Source organism: Myotis yumanensis, unplaced genomic scaffold (genome assembly GCF_028538775.1).
Source record: "Myotis yumanensis isolate MYYU_CA2020_CCGP unplaced genomic scaffold, mMyoYum1.0.hap1 SCAF_1, whole genome shotgun sequence".
Lineage (NCBI taxonomy): Eukaryota > Metazoa > Chordata > Mammalia > Chiroptera > Vespertilionidae > Myotis > Myotis yumanensis.
The window spans coordinates 145,388,371-145,407,863 of record NW_027223752.1 but is presented as its reverse complement, the minus strand read 5'-3'; the positions used below and the strand labels follow the sequence as shown (position 1 = coordinate 145,407,863).

At 42.4% G+C, this 19,493-nt stretch overlaps 1 protein-coding gene across 1 annotated transcript in view; it reads left to right on the top strand.

Annotated features, from left to right (window-relative positions):
- PIP4K2A (phosphatidylinositol-5-phosphate 4-kinase type 2 alpha) overlaps positions 1–19,493 on the top strand; it is a 158,105-nt gene that overhangs the window by 78,790 nt on the left and 59,822 nt on the right. Inside the window, exons 2-3 of the mRNA XM_070432798.1 lie at positions 15,202–15,299; positions 17,527–17,623. Of these exons, the coding sequence (XP_070288899.1) occupies positions 15,202–15,299; positions 17,527–17,623 (195 nt within the window). The remainder of the gene's footprint in view (positions 1–15,201; positions 15,300–17,526; positions 17,624–19,493) is intronic.

Here is a 19,493-nt window from a genome sequence, read left to right as displayed (position 1 = left end):
GTGATATGAAATATCACAGTAAAAACCCCCGATAGATTTGTTTCAGTTCTTCTCCTTGGTATTAGGGGCTTCCCTCACGTGTCTAGCCGCTCATTGCTATCCATTCCATTTAACACAGTTCGCAAGTTCCGGGGACACGGAGAGGTGATGCTCGTTGACCCAGTGGGCTTCTACGTGAGGGTGGCTGGGGAGCGGACAGCTTCTCTAGTGTTGCCCACTGTGGAGTGTTTCTAGGGCCTTTTCTCCCGAGAGGAATCTGCCTGCGTCCCCTCAGGAAGTGGCCACAGGAGAGCCTGCAGCAGAGCAGAGGGCAAGTGCCAAGGTCCGGGGTGAGAGCAGAGACTTCCGCACCTCCCGTGGCCCAGCCCTGCCCTGCTCTGTGCCTGGTGTTCCCAGCTCGGAAGGCTTCGGGCTCAGCCCTGTGAAGAATCAGTTCCCTGCCTGCCGTGGGTGCAGTGGTTGGCGATAGGCTGCGTGCTTTTGGCTGCCTGAACTCCAGGTGCTTGTTCTGCGTCCATGAGAGCAAAGTGGCCACGGGCATTTGGGTGGCAGCTTTCTTGCCTCACATCCATTAACAATCTCTATTTTTTTCTCTTTTAAAAATTCTTTGAAATGTCTCCTCTTCTGTTGTCTGCTCACCAATTTTCTTTGCCATGTTGCCTTCTTCCATCTCTATCTCCCTTTACTGTCATTTTAGCAGAGTTTCTGGAAGGGAAGGAGATAAAAATGTGTGGCCCACTCACCACCTAAAACAGGTACCAGGAAAACTGCATGGGCTGCATAGCGGTAACCTTCCTCTTATTGTTCTCTCTTCTGCAGTAATACAAGCTGCCCCTCTGCCCTGTTCCTGGAAAGGAAAATAAAAGTCCAACCCTAACTACAGCAGGAATTCAGTGCGTCCCTTCTGGAATCCTAACATAGGTCTCAACTTTGACGTGTGCTGAAGAAACCTGTTTTATTTTTTAAATGCTGAACTATACGTGCCCATTCCCTTCTCCATCATGTTGTAGGTTTTGTCGACCATGTGTGAATGATTGGGCCTCTAAACTCGTGGCCTGTCCCTCCTCGCCTTTTCAGCAGATGTGGTCCCCGTCTGGGTGTGTCAGTGAGACAGCTTCTTTACATGCCAGCTCCACCTCGTCTTCTCCAGAGCCAGAGGGTGTGCGAGAATTGCTATCAGCCTGACACCTTCCAGTGCCTTCTGGGAGCTTCTCTTTCACAGTCCACTTGGGGCACTGTACTTTTAGGGTGTCCTTGTCACTGGATGAATGTACAGAAAGACATCAGGAAGTCTTAAATTACTTTGGCATGGTAGATATCTGAATATAAAAAGTAAACTATGTTCATTTGAAACTCTCAAGATCCTTTTCTTGGAGTGTGTGTCATTGTTAGCATTCCTGTCCCCCCTCCCTGCAGGTGAATAAAGTTCGTATTCATTCAACCTCCACTAAGTAGTTGAGTGTTATATTTGGATATCTTCCATTGCAAGTGTCAGAAACCTAACTTCCATTAGCTTAAAGCAGTGGTTCTCAACCTTCCTAATGCCGCGACCCTTTAATACAGTTCCTCATGTTGTAGTGACCCCCAATTTCATTGTTACAAATTGAACATAATTAAAGCATAGTGATTAATCACAAAAACAATATGTAATTGTATATGTGTTTTCCTATGGTCTTAGGCGACCCCTGTGAAAGGGTCGTTCGACCCCCAAAGGGGTCGCGACCCACAGGTTGAGAACCGCTGGCTTAAAGGGTCTATTGGTTTGTGTATCTGGGAAGGATGGCAGGAGACAGGCTGGCCTCAGGATCCAGTGGGTCCAGAGGCTCAAATGATGTCATCTCCCCCATGGCTCTTGTCTCTCTTCTCTTGACTTTCCTGTGTGCCAGCCTCAATGCCCTTCTGGAGACAGGCCTGGTTACAGGCAGCTGCAGGCATACCATCTCAGTTCAGCATCCCTGCCATGTCTATATGTTGATGTCAACAAAGGACCGAGATCATGCAATGTCCTTGATTATAATATTGGGGAACTGTAACTTCTTACCCTATTTTTGTGCAAGCCCTACACCCATTTAAACAAAGCACTTCATGAGATCATTTATTTCTTCTAAAATGTAGAGAACTCTGTGGAAAGTTGTTTTGCAATTCATTGGTATCTGTGAGACCGCCTCCCATGTGCCAGGCCCTGGAGCCCGGTGGTGGCTGAAACCCTGGGATGAGGCAAGTCATCCAGGCCAAAGGTTCTAGGAGTGGTGGGACCTGTGCCCAACTAGAGGGTGCATTCCCGCTGCTGCTCAGCACCAGATGAGTGGTTCCAGGCTAGATGCCAGATCGTCCTGCTTTTCAAAGAAGCCAGAAATCCCAATCTGTATGTAAATTTTCTCAAGGCTGAAAAAATTTGGTAATTAATTCAAGCATTTTCTAAATCACTGTCTGGGCCAAACAGTACATCACTTGCAATCTCTTGTCTTCTCGAACTCATTCGAAGAAGCAAGAGAGCTGAGCAATGTGTTCAGGGTGATGCAGGTGATGAAGTGGCAGGACCACGTTGGTCTCCTGACTCCAAGCCTGGCGGCCTTATGCGTGGACCATACTCACATTGTAAGATCTTGTTTTCATTGGCAAAATTTTTCTTGAATTTTTAAAAGCCTGTATTACCTCTGTTAGAGCCTGTAAATTGTTGGCCGCATTTCAAGTTTAATATCAGATGCTTTGGTTCATGAAAGGTAAAATGTTAACATGACTTCATTCTTTCGGATGAGGTTGGCAGAGAGCCAGCCAGTGAGGAACACCCACCAGAAGTCTGATTGAGCGTGCAGATACCACGTTGACAGATGGTCTATGGTAGGGTGTGTGTGTGTCATAAATTAGAGATTCTTAGCAAGAGTTTAAATATTTCTGATGACATTTTAATTTTAGTCAAGTAGCCATTAATCAAAAGATTGACTTAATGATCCTTGTTCAACAGAAAAATCCCCTTAAGTGTAATAATTCGGGCTTTTTAGTTTAGTAGATGCTGGCATGACAGGCCTCTGTGCCTGATTGATTCACAGCTCTGCTTTGCTACCAGAACAGTTTTATTTGGCTCACTGAAATAAAGCATTGTTTTTCTAGACATTTGAAGGTAGCTCACATTTCAAAAGAAGGCTTTAATTAAAATAAACTTGCATCTTTGATTTTGTCTTATCTGCAAATGCAAAGACATGAACTCTTTTAAAAAGGGTCTTAGAAAATGAATTGTGTTGGAGCAGCTGTAGAAAATTGAGCCTCCTGCCTGAAGACAAATAAAAATACATTTCACAAACATTTTCAGCTGCCTGTTTCTCCTACCTCTATAATTGACTCTAATTTGCTCTGCCTGCCCCTCTGAAACCTCAGAACTTTTAAACTGCTACTCAATTAGCAGTCTACTAGTAAGTTGTAATGAGAGCCACACCATTCCAAGTGCGGGCTGCAAGCTTGAGTCATAGTGAGTGAGACTTGAATTTTTAAAATTATTTCAACCTATATTTGGCACACTACTATACATTTCTAAATGAGAACTTATGATCAAGGTAATTTTTAAAAAATATAGAATAAGAAATTGCAAATAGTTATCAAATACATGGTAGAAATCAGATCAAAAATTTTAGATAATCTTCCCCACTGCTTTAAATTTGCTAAGGAAATTAGTAGAAAAAAGAGAAAATGTTGCCTTTATGATATTCTTTGTTCTAAGGACATTGTGGTTACTATTGCCACATAACGTATGAACTTTGGTATATAAATCAGTGGTGCTATCCCCATTTTACAAACAATGGTATTGCAAGAATGTTGTAGAAGTCTGCTCCCAGGCATTTGGAAGGGGTGGTTATAGGTATTGCACCCAATTTGGACAATTCTGTGTACACCAGCAGTCTAACTAATTTGTTAAAGTTTCTTAAAATTATTATGTCTGTTTCCCTGCTCCCGCTCCCCACCCCCTCCCGAAATAGTGTACATGAATCTGGAGAAAACCCCGGGGACGGACATGTACAATCTTGACTTGTCTCAGTCACACCATGGAAAATATTTTCTTAGAAATGCACCTGAGGTCATTGTATACCTCTGAGGAGAATCAGGGAAAGTTTAATTCACATTCAAATGGCCCCTGCTGTTTGTGCCACAGGGACTGATGGTGCCAGGGCTCCCAGCTGATATGTCTCAGTAGCTCTGGAATGCCCTCAACTCTCAGGTCTAGTAGTACTTTTAGTTTTCTACTCATTCACTTCCTAAATCCAACGAACTAGAGCAGAAATGTTCAAAGTAAACGGTTTGGTGGGAGGAATCCTTCTATGCTTATCAACCATGGAATCCACAAAGGAATTTTGCTTTTTAGGATGATTCCAATAAGTGTTCTTTTTAGATACTGATATGATGAAGGGATATGGAGGAGGGGTTGGGGGGGGGGGTATCTTCAACATTAATGGTGAATTTATATCACTTTTTTGTTATCAATTAAAGTCAGGATCCTTTCATGGAAGCCAGAAGCGATTGAAAAACTTGTAAAGTCTGGGGAATCTGATATGGCATTTATTATTTGATTTCCCTAAGACATTAATTAAAGTTAAAGTAGTGCCCAAAATAGTAGACATGTCGAGTTATGCATTACAATCTCCACCCCCCTCCCCCCCCCAAAGGTCTTGAATCCTTTGTGCTAATCTTGCCTGGATTTATAACTCCATAATCCTCCTACTTTTTTTTTTATTGAATTGTGTTTTAAAATGTACACTCATTTTAAGTGGTAGGAATGTTGTTTGGGAGATAAAATAAGCCCTCTTCAATCTGCTTCTTGAGATACTGAGGAGGGGTAAGTGGGCCTTTTAAGATAATTCCCACTCTTGCCATCTCCTGTTCTACCCCCACCTCAAATGGACAAGCTGCCAGGAAACCAGTTCCTCCCCCTCTCTCATTCAGCCTTTCTACCCAGCAGCACACCCTGCTGGATGCCTCCTATTTCTTCTCAGTATGCCATGATTTGTAGGGAGTTGTCTATTCTAATTAGATTAACTGTCTCTGACTACTACATTTGAGAATTTTCTTTTTCCCTGTTTTTTTTTAAGCATTTTTTTTTTTTGCTCTTTTTTGTGTATGCTTGGACGAATGAAAACCAGTTACTAATTATGTGTTAGTCTGGAACTGTGGTATTTAGGGTGAATATATCTGAATTAATCAAGCACCATTAATAATGTCTCACAATTTATGAACATATTCTTGACTTAAAATTATATACACTAGTGAATTTATTTTTTAAATGTCTCAGTGTGAAATGGCTTTGTGGGTATACCTCTGTATGTCTTAATTTCAGAACCATTACCAGCTGGCTCTCACTTAATTATTCCTTGTCCAGTAGCTATTTATTATGCCCTTTTTTGCAGCTTAATTGCAAACTTTGTTTTCTTGCCAGTGTGAATTCAGTATTACATCTGCAGGAATGACACTCATTCCAATCAGCAGATCTGGAGAGAACACACACACACACACACACACACCACACACACCACACACACCACACACACACCACACACACACACACACACCACACCACACACACACACACACACCACACACACACACACCACACACACACACACACACCACACACACACACACCACACACACCACACACACACACACACACACACACACACACACCACACACACACACACACACACACCACCTACATTTTACAGTGTTGGAGATAACTTGAGTGGGATAGGAATTTGAATGTTTTGCTGAAGAGAGAAACCAAGACACTTTTTCTGAGTTGGGCCATTTAGCATTTTAAAAGGAGAAGTCCACATAAATTTTACTGTGCTGTGTGTGAATCATAATTTTCATAAAGGAAAACTCAGACAATTTGCTTTAATAAATAATTGTTTGGAAATTGATTTGTATCCTTCAAGTGTTCTGTTTGCGATTCATTAAGATTTAATGGACCTTTGAGGAATATTTATTTTCCCTTTTTTGAAATGACAAGGAATGTCAGAGAAATGACAACTTTCCAGTGATAAGGTCTTCACCGCTGAGATAATGGCAGTAGGTCATGGTGCATATTCGGTTAAACTTGTTTTTAATCATTTATCCTAAGCATATAGTTAATTATTCCTCTTTTAAAGTAGGAATCCTGTAGAGGTTTTTGAATGCAATGGATCCTTATATTTCAGGTGTATGTCTTATGAAGTTGCTGTGTTTCTTACCTCACAGGCTTTCAGCAGCTCCAAATGATCTTTGGTCAGCCAGTCCCGCCCCCTGAATTTTATATTTAAGGAAACTCAAGTGAGTTGCCTGACTGAGGAAGACTTAGCCTGGATTAGTTCACCTAATCTCACCAAGCCTCGATTTCCTTATCTGGAAAATGGGGATGATAGTCCCTACTCCCGTTTGCTTATAAAGATCAGATCAGATACTGTGTCCAAAGTGTTCAGTGTGTGCTTAGCAGGTGCTCACCAAGTATTGCAGTAAGACTAGTGGCAAGTATTAATGTGAGGGTAGGCCAAGCTGCACCCAGATCTCAATGGCCCTCCCCATCCTTCTCCCTTCACCACCCACAGGGTCAACTAATACTTTCCCCTCCACCTACACTCTCCCCCTATCCCTTTCCCCCCAACTCTTGAATTATAATACAACCAGGAACATTTGGGCAATTTACAATAAACCTTCTAGTCACCCTCCCAGCCCCCGTTGGCCATTGGGTCTATTGATGTTGACAACAAAGCTTCTTTTTTTATGTCTTATGTTGGGCCCCTGTGCTTCCACATTAACACCCAGTGACGAAGCAGAAAGGCACAGCTGGTTCACACTTGTCTGTTTTGGGGTGACTAGTGCCATACGACAGAAATAAGAGACCCTTCCCAGGGCACTAGAGACCCAGCCCACAGCCTCTCTGCATGGGGGTATTTAAAATGTACTTTTATGGTCATGAGCTCTCTAGTACTGTGAATACAACTGTCAGTACAAATAGAAAATGAAAAAATATTTGCCAAAGTGGTTTGACAGCTAGTACTTCATAAGTATAAAGTGGTATCGCACTTCTGTTGTGAGAGTTTATTAAACATTTGTCACCTGAATGAAGCTTAAATGTGGCCTTAATAATAGAACCTAGTGCTTTTAGTTTATTAACTAACCTAATAAAAGTTTAATAATCTCCAAAAGCATTTTCACCTTCGTAAATTAAAAACTAGTTGCATTTCATAATACATGCTTTATTTCTATGGGGTGAGTATGTTTTATTTTCCCCCTCAACATAGTAATGGTTAACACAAATTATTTTTTCTTATGAATATTATGTAGCATATATAAATATAATTATATATGTATTGTCTATGTAAGCATCTATAAGGAAATAAAAGTGTAAATGCTTTGTTAATATGATGACAAAGCATTATTAGTTTAGCCACCAATTTTGAGGTGGGCCACATAGAATGATTGTGCTAGGTAGACAGACTAATAAATTAAAATTTTCTTAAACTGAAGACTTTGAAACCCAAGAAATTTGTCCTGAAATTTGAAAGTTCACAACCCATAGCTCTATGTGGAATATAGAAATTAACAAATAGGATTAACTCACCTGTATTCAAGATTATAGGTCATTGTCATTGCCTGTATCACTAATGAATGTGAACGACAGACAAGGATTTCTGTGTGTGCGATGTCTAAGTAGTAGGCTACAGGAGAGAGTTACCCAGGAAGTTAAATGGCCTTTCAATTATTGGGCAGTGCTATAATTAAAGCATTTTGCTAAAACTGTTGACTGACTGGTTAGTCTTGAATACAAAAAGTTAAACATTTATAGAAAAAAAAATATAGGGACTCAGGGGTAAACTATTGAAAATATTGTTTACTAAATAAAAGCTCTTTTTAAGTGGTAAATCCTCTAGTTGGTGAAGTATTCTTTCATAGGTCATTAAGTCTAGCTACTCACCTGACCAGAGCTTTGGGGGGAAAGGAGAAACCCAAAGGAAATGTGAAGCAATCGTGAATGAAAGACACTCCAGAAGAAAGGTAAAATGCCCATGAAGTAGCTGATACTAGTATAATTTAGTGCCAAGCTACTGCTTGATGATAACGGGATGATATACCAGGATACATTGTAATCTGCAAAATGAGAGAGTAGACAGTAGAATCTCTAAGATTCTCTTAATTGCATCATTTTATGATTCTCCATAAACCAAAGTGGAAGTGTAATAATCTTTGATTCTTATCTCTTTTCTCCTCTAGTAACGAGGGCCAAACATTCTCTACTTTCTGGGACACTCTGATTTGTGACTGTGGACTCGCAGAAATAACTGACTGTGTGCATTTTCCAAACGTTTTTATGAAACACGGGTCACATCTCTTCATCTGTCAAAAGTCACAGCAGCTGCACCCTCCCGAAGCCCTTGCCCAGCCCTGCTGCAGTGGCTCCTTGCTGAGCTCCTGCGGCACTTACTGTCTGGGCGCCAGCACTTCTTCTCTGCTGCTTTGTATCTCACTGTTTGTGTATGCGCTGCCCCTTCAAGGGAAAACTCTCTATAGTCAGGGATAGTGCTTTATATTGATTTTCCATTTCTAACTGGTTATCCTGGAATTCATTCCATTGCTCTTTATGGCACATTTTGTGTCCTCGTTCTGGCACATTCAACCAGCAAAGACCTCATACCTGACCAACCACCCTCACCTCTGCACCTGCACCTGCACCCCGAGGCCGACCCTGTTGGAATGTTATTCCATGAGTTTGATTGGCTTCCTACAAATTGACCACTCATTCTTCCCCAAAGCCCAGCCCTATTTCTTCCAACTTGTTCTCCCACATTCTGTGGTCACTTTCTCTGTGTTCTCGCTAAGCCTCTGAACCCCCTAGCCTGCCTCCCACTCCCAGCACATGGCCACGGCTCCTACTTCCCAGAGAAAATTGGAGCCAGTGGCTGGGAACTACTGTCTTCCCTCAGCCAGATTCTGCCCCTTGTATACAACTCCCGTCCTGTTCTCTCTTGTTGATAGAGGACTTGCCTCCCAGAGCCATTTCTTTCATGTATGCTTGGATCCCCTCCCCTCCCACCTTCTCAGGAAGGGCCCTTCCTCCATCCCTCATCTTCTCCATCTCTCCCCTCTCCTTCACGTCCAGACTTCTTAAAAACTAGCCAGATTCAGTGTCCGCATCCTCTCACCAACTGACTCCAGGCTGGTTCCATTGCTCTGCTCCATCACACCCCTCACACCAAGGTCACCAAAGACTCCATGTTGTTCAGTCCAGCAGACATTTCCAGTCCTCATCCCATTTGACTTCTAAGAAGCATTCAACACTGTTCGTTCCATCTTGTTCTTGACTTACTCTCTCCTTCATGTCCATGAGGTGACTCTGCCACCTCAGTTCTTCTCTTTCTCCTCCTTTTCGAGCTGTTAACCATTGATGTTCAGGACGGCTTCCTGTCCTCTCATTGTGTCCACTCTCGGGATTATCTCATTCACTACTGAGGAAGAACAGTGTCTTAGACACAGAGGCATATATTTTTATCTCCGGGCCAGGCTTCCCCTGAGAACATCAGATCCATGTGTCCACCTGCCTCCTTGACATCAACACTTACCGTGTCTCACAAGCACATCAAATTTAACAAGTTCAAAACTGAACTCCTTTTAAAATACTCTGTCTCTAAATGGCATCACGATCTTTGCGGTCACTCAGCCTGTGTTTTACCACCTCGGTATCACTGGGATCTACTTCCCCCATTCAGCTGCCTCCGCCCTTTGCCAGACTACCATCCTCTTACAGTCCTCCTAGGCGTGCCGTCCAGCCCCATCCCATCACGTGCCCTCTCGATGCCTGCACTCCTGCCGCATTAACCTGTCATTTCTCCAGTTAACTGTGCCCCCTTTTGTCACTGCAACCCTACTTCCTGGCACCCCTCTCCTCCTGCCCTCTGCTCCAGTCCAGCGAGCCCCTCCTTCAGTGATCACCACCCTGGTCCATGCCTGTCAGCCTTGCTCACAGCCTGAAGTCCTGTCCCCGGACGCTTGTCATTGTTGAAGTGTTACATTTGTGCAATTCTTCAGTGAATGCATGTGCCCCTCTCGGCCGAAAGCACCATGGGGATGAGCACTGGTGTTTGGGCCCTGCCCAACCCAGAGTGGATGCTCACACATTATACTCATGAAAGGAATCGATATGGGAAATGCTCAAATTACACATTCCACCTTGGCTGAAAGCTTTTCATAATTTTTTCCACAAAACATTTTTCAGAGCAGGAACTATAAAGCAAAAAGTATTTCTTTTCCTACTTCCAAATTGGGTTTTGCTTTCTCAGTAATCACTTGAAGCATAGATGTGGTAAAAGAAGTCATTTATGTTCTCTCCAACTTTTTTTCTGTATAATTTAGTGAAAGCAATATGAAATGGATTACTCCTTAATTTTCCTGGCCATCCTGTAAACTTCCATTGTTTTTGTTTACACTTTTATTTCCACAAAATATTGAAAAATTGATTGGCATCAGCTTCATTCTGATTGTTCTTATTGTCACAAGACTTGGCCTTTAGTTCTGATTCTCTCTCTCTTTGTTTAAAACTTTGATATTCCAGTGCTAGTACAAAGATGTAAATTTAATTTTTTTATAAATATACTCTGAGAATCCTACATAATAAAAGACTAATATAATATATGCAAATTGACCGAACGGCAGAACAACTAGTCGCTATGACACGCACTGACCACCAGGGGCAGACGCTCAACATAGCAGCTGCCCCCTGGTGGTCAGTGTGCTCCCACAGAGGGAGTGCTGCTCAGCCAGAAGCCGGGCTCACCGCTGGCGAGCGCAGCAGCAGTCATGGGAGACTCTCCCGCCTCTGTGGCAGCGCTAAGGATGTCCGACTGCTGGCTTACAGCATCAGTCAGACATCCCCCAAGGGCTTCCGGACTGTGAGAGGTCGCAGGCTGGGCTGAGGCACCCCCCCGCCCCCCTGAGTGCACGAATTTTGTGCACTGGGCCTCTAGTTATTTAATATTGTAAGATACTTGAATCAACTGAATAGGAGAGATTATGTGATTTTAAATTAGTCTAGAGTTTTGTTAAGTGGCAGTTTCAGACATTTTTACTCACCACAAAATGAAGGAAATTTTAATTAATCTGAAAAAGCTAAATGTGATGTCTGGTTAAGTTATCACATTAATTTGATAGGAGAATTGTGAGTTGGCCTTATACAAATGCAGCTGGTACAGAGTTATCCCAAGAAAACCACTTGCATGAAAAGGTGATATGAATCAGTTTTTTGAGGTAAGGATTAACTAGTGGTTGTAATTAAGGTTGTTTGGGTCATTATAAAATGGCTATAGGTTATAATCTAATACAATGAATTTTAAGGTATTATTCTGATCATTTTATTCCATAATTAGATTGTATCATTTGCTGTTTTAAGCATCTGCTGCTATTTATATCTGTGCTTCCCAAACTGTGGGAAGTGCCCTAGGGCATTGCAGCAAATTCTGAGGCGTGCCACGGGATATTTTAAAATCTCAAGGGCAACATGGGCATACACAATATCTGTAGGACAGATGCAAACCACTAGCTGGAGGGAGTTCACAGTTTCAACTTAAATTGTGCTGCTTTCCTTCCAATGATGTGGTATCTTTGGGAAGTTGGATTCTCAGCAGATGTGTAAAAATGGGAAAGTCAGAGTGGATCAGGAAATGAGGGTGGTTTGATCATAAGGTTTGAGTATTTGTGCAGAGCCCAGTAGAACATAATTATATACTAATTAGTATATGTAGTCTATTGATTAAACGATTACTGTAATATTTATTAAAACATTAACATAATATTTTTTTTAGGAAATGCGGTGGCTTGCACACATGTTTTTTCTTTTCATCATAGTTTAAAAAAATTATTAAAGTACTTCATTTTCAGAACAGGTAATTCTTTAACATGATTTAAAAATCAAAAGCATAAAAATGAAGCCTGAGAAGTCCCCCGTCTGGGTTGATGGCAGCTCCCTCCTGATTGCTCAGGCCAAAGCCTCTGAGCAGGACTTGGCTCCTGTCTTTCTCACACACACATTCAGGACCACAGGAAATCAGGCTGGCTCTGCTTTCAAAATATGTGGTCACCCTAGTCAAATAGGCTATTGTTACGGTTACTCATAACTGGTCTTGCTACCTCTGCACTTGTGCTTCCCCCACCTCAAACCCTTCCCCCACCCAGTAATCTTCTGAAACCCTAAGTTGGTTAAGTGATATCATCACTCTACCACCCAGAACCCTGCATCTGCGTAGAATAAAAGCCAGAGTCCTTTCAGTGATCTCCAGAGTCCTATAGGCCCAGCTTCCCTTTACTTCTCTGATCTCAGTTCCTCCTATTCCACATGTAATCTGCCACAGCCAGGCTGGTCCCCTCTTCCCAAGCATACCAGGCACATCCCTGCCCCAGGGCCTTTACACTGGAATGCTGACTCCCTTGTCTCTTTCAAACCTTGGCCCACCCTAACCTACCCTATTTTTAATGTATCAGTGATCCCCATGTACTGATGGCCATATCCTAGCTCTTTTATCTTGCTCTTTTTTTCATAGCTTTCTAACATAGTAGATAATTTACTGCCCACATTGTAATTTACTAAGTTTATTGTTTTATTGTCTGACTCTCCCCACTACAATATAAGTTCGAGGAGGACAGGCACGTTAATGTGTTTTGTTCAACAGCCTATCCAAAGCAACTAGATGAACACTTGGCAGTAATAGGTGTGTAGCAAATACTGAATGAATAATGTTCAATTTAAATTTTTTTGACTGTTTGAACTATCAAAGCATATTTAAATCTTTCTCTTTAACGATGGATTGTCCATTCTCCCAGAGGTCTGAACTGTTTTTGCTCTATACTTTCAGGCTAATTAGGTACTTATAAAATATGAATCTTATCTTTTTGGCTAATTGAACATTTTATCATTATATACAGACCTTCTTTATTCTTAGCAATGCTTTTATCTTAAAGTTATAAGTTTATCTAATACCAGTAAAGGTAAACTAGCTTTCAATAATTTTAGTACTATTTAATATGTATTTTTTCTTCCTTAACTTTTAATCTTTTTGAGTTCTTATGTTTTAGTTATGTCCCTTGCATGTAGTTTGTAGTTGTTTTTACTTCATTTTAACCATCTTTATTTTAACTTCTAGCCTACTTTTGCCTATTGTGATTCTGTACAGATCCAGGTTTGTTTCTTTCATTTACTTTCTATTTGTCCTACTTTTACAGCGCTTATTTTTTCTTCTTGTGTTCTTTTTTTAAAATGAGTTTTATTTGTATTCTTACTGTTTGTTTTTTTCCACTAGCGTAGAGGTTATATACTCTGTTTCTATTCTTTTAATGTTTAGAATTTTACCTTCACTCTTTTTAAAAAATTTTTTTTCTTTATTGATTAAGGTACTACATATGTGTTCTATCCCCCCTTAGCCCCCCAACCTCCAACTCATGCCCTCACCCCCCTGGTGTCTGTGTCCATTAGTTTGGCTTATATGCATGCATACAGGTCCTTTGGTTGATCTCTCCCCCTTACCCCCATCCTCCCCTACCTTCCCTCTGAGGTTTGATGGTCTGATCGATGCTTTTCTGTCTCTGGATCTGTTTTTGTTCATCAACAGTTTATGTTGATCATTATATTCCATAAATGAGTGAGGTCATATGATATTTATCTTTCTCTGACTGGCTTATTTCACTTAGCATAATGCTCTCCAGTTCCATCCATGCTGTTGCAAATGGTAAGAATTCCTTCTTTTTTACCACAGTGTAGTATTCCATTATGTAGATGTACCATAGTTTTTTAATCCATTCATGGGCACTTAGGCTGTTTCCAAATCTTAGCTATTGTAAATTGTGCTGCTATGAACATAGGGGTGCATCCTTTCTGATTGGTGTTTCTAGTTTCTTGGGATATATTCCTAGAAGTGGGATCACTGGGTCAAATGGGAGTTCCATTTTTAGTTTTTTGAGGAAACTCCATACTGTTCTCCACAGTGGCTGCACCAGTCTGCATTCCCACCAGCTTCATTCTTAGTCTAAAGTTAATATCTTAACTCTCCTCCTGAACAACACAGGAGCACTGCAACTCCAACCACCCGCTTCCTGCTTCCACGCGTTGCTTTCCAGTGCTTATACCCGTCCTTTGTAACCCAGTGAATTAAGCATTACTGCTTCATATAGGCAATGTTTACTTATATTTATCCACGTATTTACCTTATTTATTTGCTTGCTATTCTTTTTGTATCTCAGATCTTCCACACACTTTTTTCCTGAAGTATATATCCTTAGACTCTAAATAATATGTTTCTAAATCTTACTAGTTTCTTTACATTCTGTTGTAGGTAACTTGTCAGTTTTTGTTTGTAAAGAAAAGGCTTTATTTTGCTTTTATTTTTTTTTTGAAAGATAGTTTTGATGGATACACCTACTATCTACGTATCCTTTTTTAAATTTTATTTTAGAAAGGGAGGGAAGACAAAGAGGAGAGAGAGAGAGAGAAACATCGATGTGAGAGAGATACATTGACCAGTTGTCTCCTGCATGGTCACTACCAGACATTGAACCTGCAACCTGGGTATGTGCCCTGACTGGATGAACCTGTGACCTTGCGGTGTACAGGACACGCTCCAACCAACTGAACCACAGTGGCCAGAGCTCTGTCTATCTTCTGTGTGTAATTTTTCTAACACCAGAAAGCAATGAACTTAATCCTGACGCTATCTACCTGGAGACAGCGTTAGATCCCCTGGGTTCAGGGCTCGCCCCATAGACTTCCCCCTTTTCAGAGGCCAATTGCAAGTGCAGGTTGTCACTTGTGCTCCTTACCGACTGGCTATAAATTGGATGTTCCCAAGATTGTCTCCTCAGGTTCAGTTTGCTAGAGCAGCTCATGGAGAACGTTTACTTACATTTACCAATTTATCATGAAGTACATTATAAAGAACCCAGATGAAGCAGTGCATGGGGCAAGCCCAAAAGGGTCCAGAGTACAGGCGCTTCTGTCCCCCGGCACTGGGCTGCACCAGCCTTCTGGCATGTGAATGCCTTCCCCAACCCGGGAGCTCCTCAGCTCTTGATGTTCAGGAGTTGTTACCGCGCTTAATCTGCTGCAGGACCCACCTCCCATCCAGTGGGTGAGCTGAAAGTTCCACGCACTTCCCACCTAGATTGTAGTAACCTGTGGAATTTATTTTATGTTTTTCTAGATCAATGAACTGAGCCATGTTCAAATCCCTGTTATGTTGATGCCAGATGACTTCAAAGCCTATTCAAAGATAAAGGTGGACAATCACCTTTTTAACAAGTAAGTACAAGTACAAACGTTTCTGGAACTAATGTCGCTGCCAGGAGTATGATTTCTGTGAATTTCTATAATCACATTTTTCAATGGGTGGGTGTAAAGTTTTTCTGATGAAGTTAATCCTGTGATAAACAGAACCATCTGTCATTTTCACAAAAGCAACAGCAGGCCTCTTGGGTAATATCCTTTTGCCATATGGCATATTGTTCTCTATGAATAGCTTATATGTTAAAAGTGATATTCTCATTACACTTCAGATGTTTCAAGCTGTAAATTGCTTGGATTTTTTAGCAGCTATGGACCTCAGCTATCTTACACAAAACTCTCATAATGATTACTTTATGAACAGAAATGACAACTTCATAGAACAATAAAGAATTAAGATGCATTTTTATAGACTATAATTGGACACCATGTTGGGTATTGAGACTCTTTCTCCTTCATTGGAATGTCATTTTATTTTATGTTATTTTTATTGTTTTAAATATATTTTTATTGATTTCAGAGAGGAAGGGAGAGGGAGAGAGAGATAGAAACATCAATGATGAGAGAGAATCATTGATCTGCTGCCGCATGCATGCCCCACACTGGGGATTGAGCCCACAACTTGGGCATGTGCCCTGACCAGGAATCAAACCATGACCTCCTGGTTCATAGGTCAATGCTCAACCACTGAGTCACACCGGCCAGGCGGGATGTCATTCTAGATGTCACTCTGGAGCCCCTTATATGTTAGGCAGTCCACAGAGGGCTGGGGATACAAGGATGTATAAGAAACAGCCCTGCCCTCAAGGGGCTCACAGTCAGGTGGGTGGTTGAAAACTGACATATATATAAATTACGTACTGTCAGTTGGTGTGCAAGGTACCACAACAAAAGAGTGTGTGTATGTGAACACAAAGAAAGAGGCAATTCTGAATGTGTAGTATAAACCTCAAATCCTGCTCAAAAGATTAGTTCTGACATTTCTTCCTGGGGCCCTTGTGCTACTGGCAAGCTCAGAGGTTAATTCTCCTCATAATACTATTTAGAGGCTAACCTTTGAGAGAATTTTCTATGTGAATTTAGGTTGTGGTATTTATATAAAACTAGAGGCCCAGTGCATGAAAATTTGTGCGGGGGAGGGGGTGGCGGACGTGTCCCTCAGCCCTGCCTGCACCCTCTCACAGTCCGGGACCCCTTGAGGGATGACCACCTGCCAGCTTAGGCCTGCTGCCCAGGGGATTGGGCCTAAGCCGTTAGTCGGACATCCTTAGTGCTGCTGTGGAGACGGGAGAGGCTCCCACCACCACCGCTGCACTGGCCAGCCATGAGCCAGTTTCTGACTGAGCAGTGCTCTCACTGTGGAAGTGCACTGACCACCAGGGGGCAGCTCCTGCGTTGAGTGTCTGCCCTCTGGTGGTCAGTGCGCATCATAGCGACCGGTTGTTCCCGCTTGTTACACCATTAGGGTCAATTTGCATATTACCCTTTTATTATATAGGATAGGTCATTCAGGGAGCGAGAGCAGTCTTGTTTTGTGAGCTTGCATCCACTACTGACTGAGGATGAGTGTGGCTCTCTCGATGCCCTTCTCTCTTGTCCACAATCTTGGCTTTCTCTTCACCATGTTCTGCAGGGTGGACCCTCCCCTTGGCAACCTCATCTTCCTTGAGAAAGCAGCTGTAGCATGTGGTCGGGATTAAAAGATCATATAGGCCAAGTGCTCCTAGGTGGTGAGAGGACACAAATGTTATCAGTCTGACCCTCTGTCCCCCGGGTCTTACTGTGGCTTGTACTGTTGACCCTTGAACAACAGGTCCACTTACATGTAGATTTAAAAAATAAATGTGTATCGTACTGTAAATGTATTTTCTCTTCCTTATAATCTTAATAACATCTTCTTTTCTCTGGCTTACTTTTTTGTAAAAATACACTATATAATAGACATAGCACATAAAATATGTGTGAATTGACTGACTGTGTTATCGGTAAGGCTCCTAGTCAGCAGGAAGGCTATTTGTTAAGTTTTGGGGGAGTCAAAAGTGACACATGACTTTTCAGCTGCATGGGGGGTCGGCACCCCTAACCCCCGTGTTGTTCAAGGGCCCCCTGTGGTGGTTCTGGGAAGTGCCTCTGTGGGAAGGGAACTCCAGGCACTTCCTTGGCTACTCATGGAACTAGCTGGTGGGAGATGCGAGTCTGGTTAACTCTGTGTATCTGAGCTTGCTTTCACAATATGCTGTTCCAGAGAAAACATGCCGAGCCATTTCAAGTTTAAGGAATACTGCCCGATGGTCTTCCGAAACCTGCGGGAGAGGTTTGGAATCGACGATCAGGATTTCCAGGTGAGTTGCTTTTGTAACGTTGCTTCAAACAGTCTTCATTGTTCCACGCTCTGTGCGACAGGACTGAGTTTTTATCATTACAAGTCATTGTATAATAGTACTTGTTAGTTTATATATTAATGTTCAATGATTTTTTTTCTGAAATAAGGGGCTCTTTCAGTTAGGAACCCCTCTATGCTATATTTTCAGTCGTCAGCAGGAAAAGGGATTATTCTTTGGGGAGAGAGCAGGCACGCAAGGGTCTTACACGTGCCCTCGTTTCCAGAGACAGAGGCTCTGCCAGCAGAAACCCCTTTTCATTCCTGCCCGCATATGTGTCACCAGCCTGGGCAAGCGTGTATGTGTGCGTGGAATTCGCATTTCCTACATTGGTAGAGGCCACTTGGGAATCTGAGAAATTTATTCTTGTTTGTGCTGACTTGCTGCTTTTCAGATTGGCCAATGCTGCCTCTGGCTCACAGCATTTTTGTGAGAGGCCACTCTTTGAGCACCACAGTACAGCATGGAACCGTGCCCGCACACTGCCCTCACCATCAGGAGCCCACCTGTCCCGGGCATGGCCCTGGGGAGCACGCCCTTCACTCTTCGTACCCCCACAGACAAAAGTGCACTGCTGCTTTTCTCCCCGTGTTTGCCTGGTTCTCATGGTGTTGTCATATCTGCTGACCCATGGTCATGTGTCCTAACGCTTAGCCAGCTAGATTCGGGAAAGCCACGGATTTCCTATAGGAGCAGAAGTCTACGTATGTTAGGAGATGCAAGGGTTACTTCCTGGCCTTTTGCGACAGTCTGTTCATTGTGCTGTGAGAGTACTGGCTTATTTAAATCCTTTAAGTCCAGCAATCACTTTCCCTCATTTGCCCTAAGTGGGAAAGCCTAATTTATCCTGCATTAAGTGCCATATTGCCACCCTGGGTGACCTCACACTTTAGCACAGCTTACCCTGTATTTTCCCTTGAAGAATCCGGCCTCTAAGGCAATTCAAACTGAGTTATTACACTTTCCTAAAGCCTTGTGGACCTCCCTGCCCTGCCCTGCCTTTTCTTCTCTCACTGCTCACTCAGGCATGAGGAGCCTCCAGCTGCCCTGCTTTGGGCTGCAGGTGGACCAGGCCTGGGTGTCTGCCGAGGCCCAGCTTCTGAGCAGAGGCTGGGTGCGCCCCGGAGGGCGGAGGGAAGTGTGACAGGGTGGATGTGGGCACTTGGTTGGCTTTGAAAAACTGCGGTGGAGCCAGCATCGCTCAGGTTTGACCTTCATGTGTTAAGAGGAAGAACTTAGATCAAACTTAGACTTGAAATGTACTGCTGAAAAAATAAGTCACTTTCAAAGAACAAATTTGGAATAGTAAAAAGGGTTTGCATGAAATAAAAAGGAACCATTCCACATTAGTTAAGAACTGTTGCTACATCTGAAGAAGCCACATGAAAATAAACTGAGCCCTTTAAAAAGGAGCAAACGGCTGGGAACTGAGGTCTCCGGTGGCTACTCTCCCGTGGGAAACGCAGGCGTGTTTCTCCCTTTGTCCCCTCCTCTTTTATAAAAAAAACAAAAACATTTATACTCGCATTTCGCAGAAACTAACTTTTGAGGGCCTAAGCAATAAGATCTTGTTAGATTCCTTAATTCATTACCAAAATGAAGTCTTTGTATTTCTTCTCCGAATCAGTCCTGTTAAATGAGAATCAAAATGGGCCCATTACATCCTGAGTTCTGACAGCAGCAGATAAAAGTAATTTTTAAAATTTCCTAAAGTGACCAATTTAGTTACTGAAATACTAAGGAATGAGCGATTTTCCTTCCCTTTCCCCCCCTAAAACCAAAAACCATGTAAGCTGGTAGTTAAGTAAATGCAAATTGCTGAGTACAAACT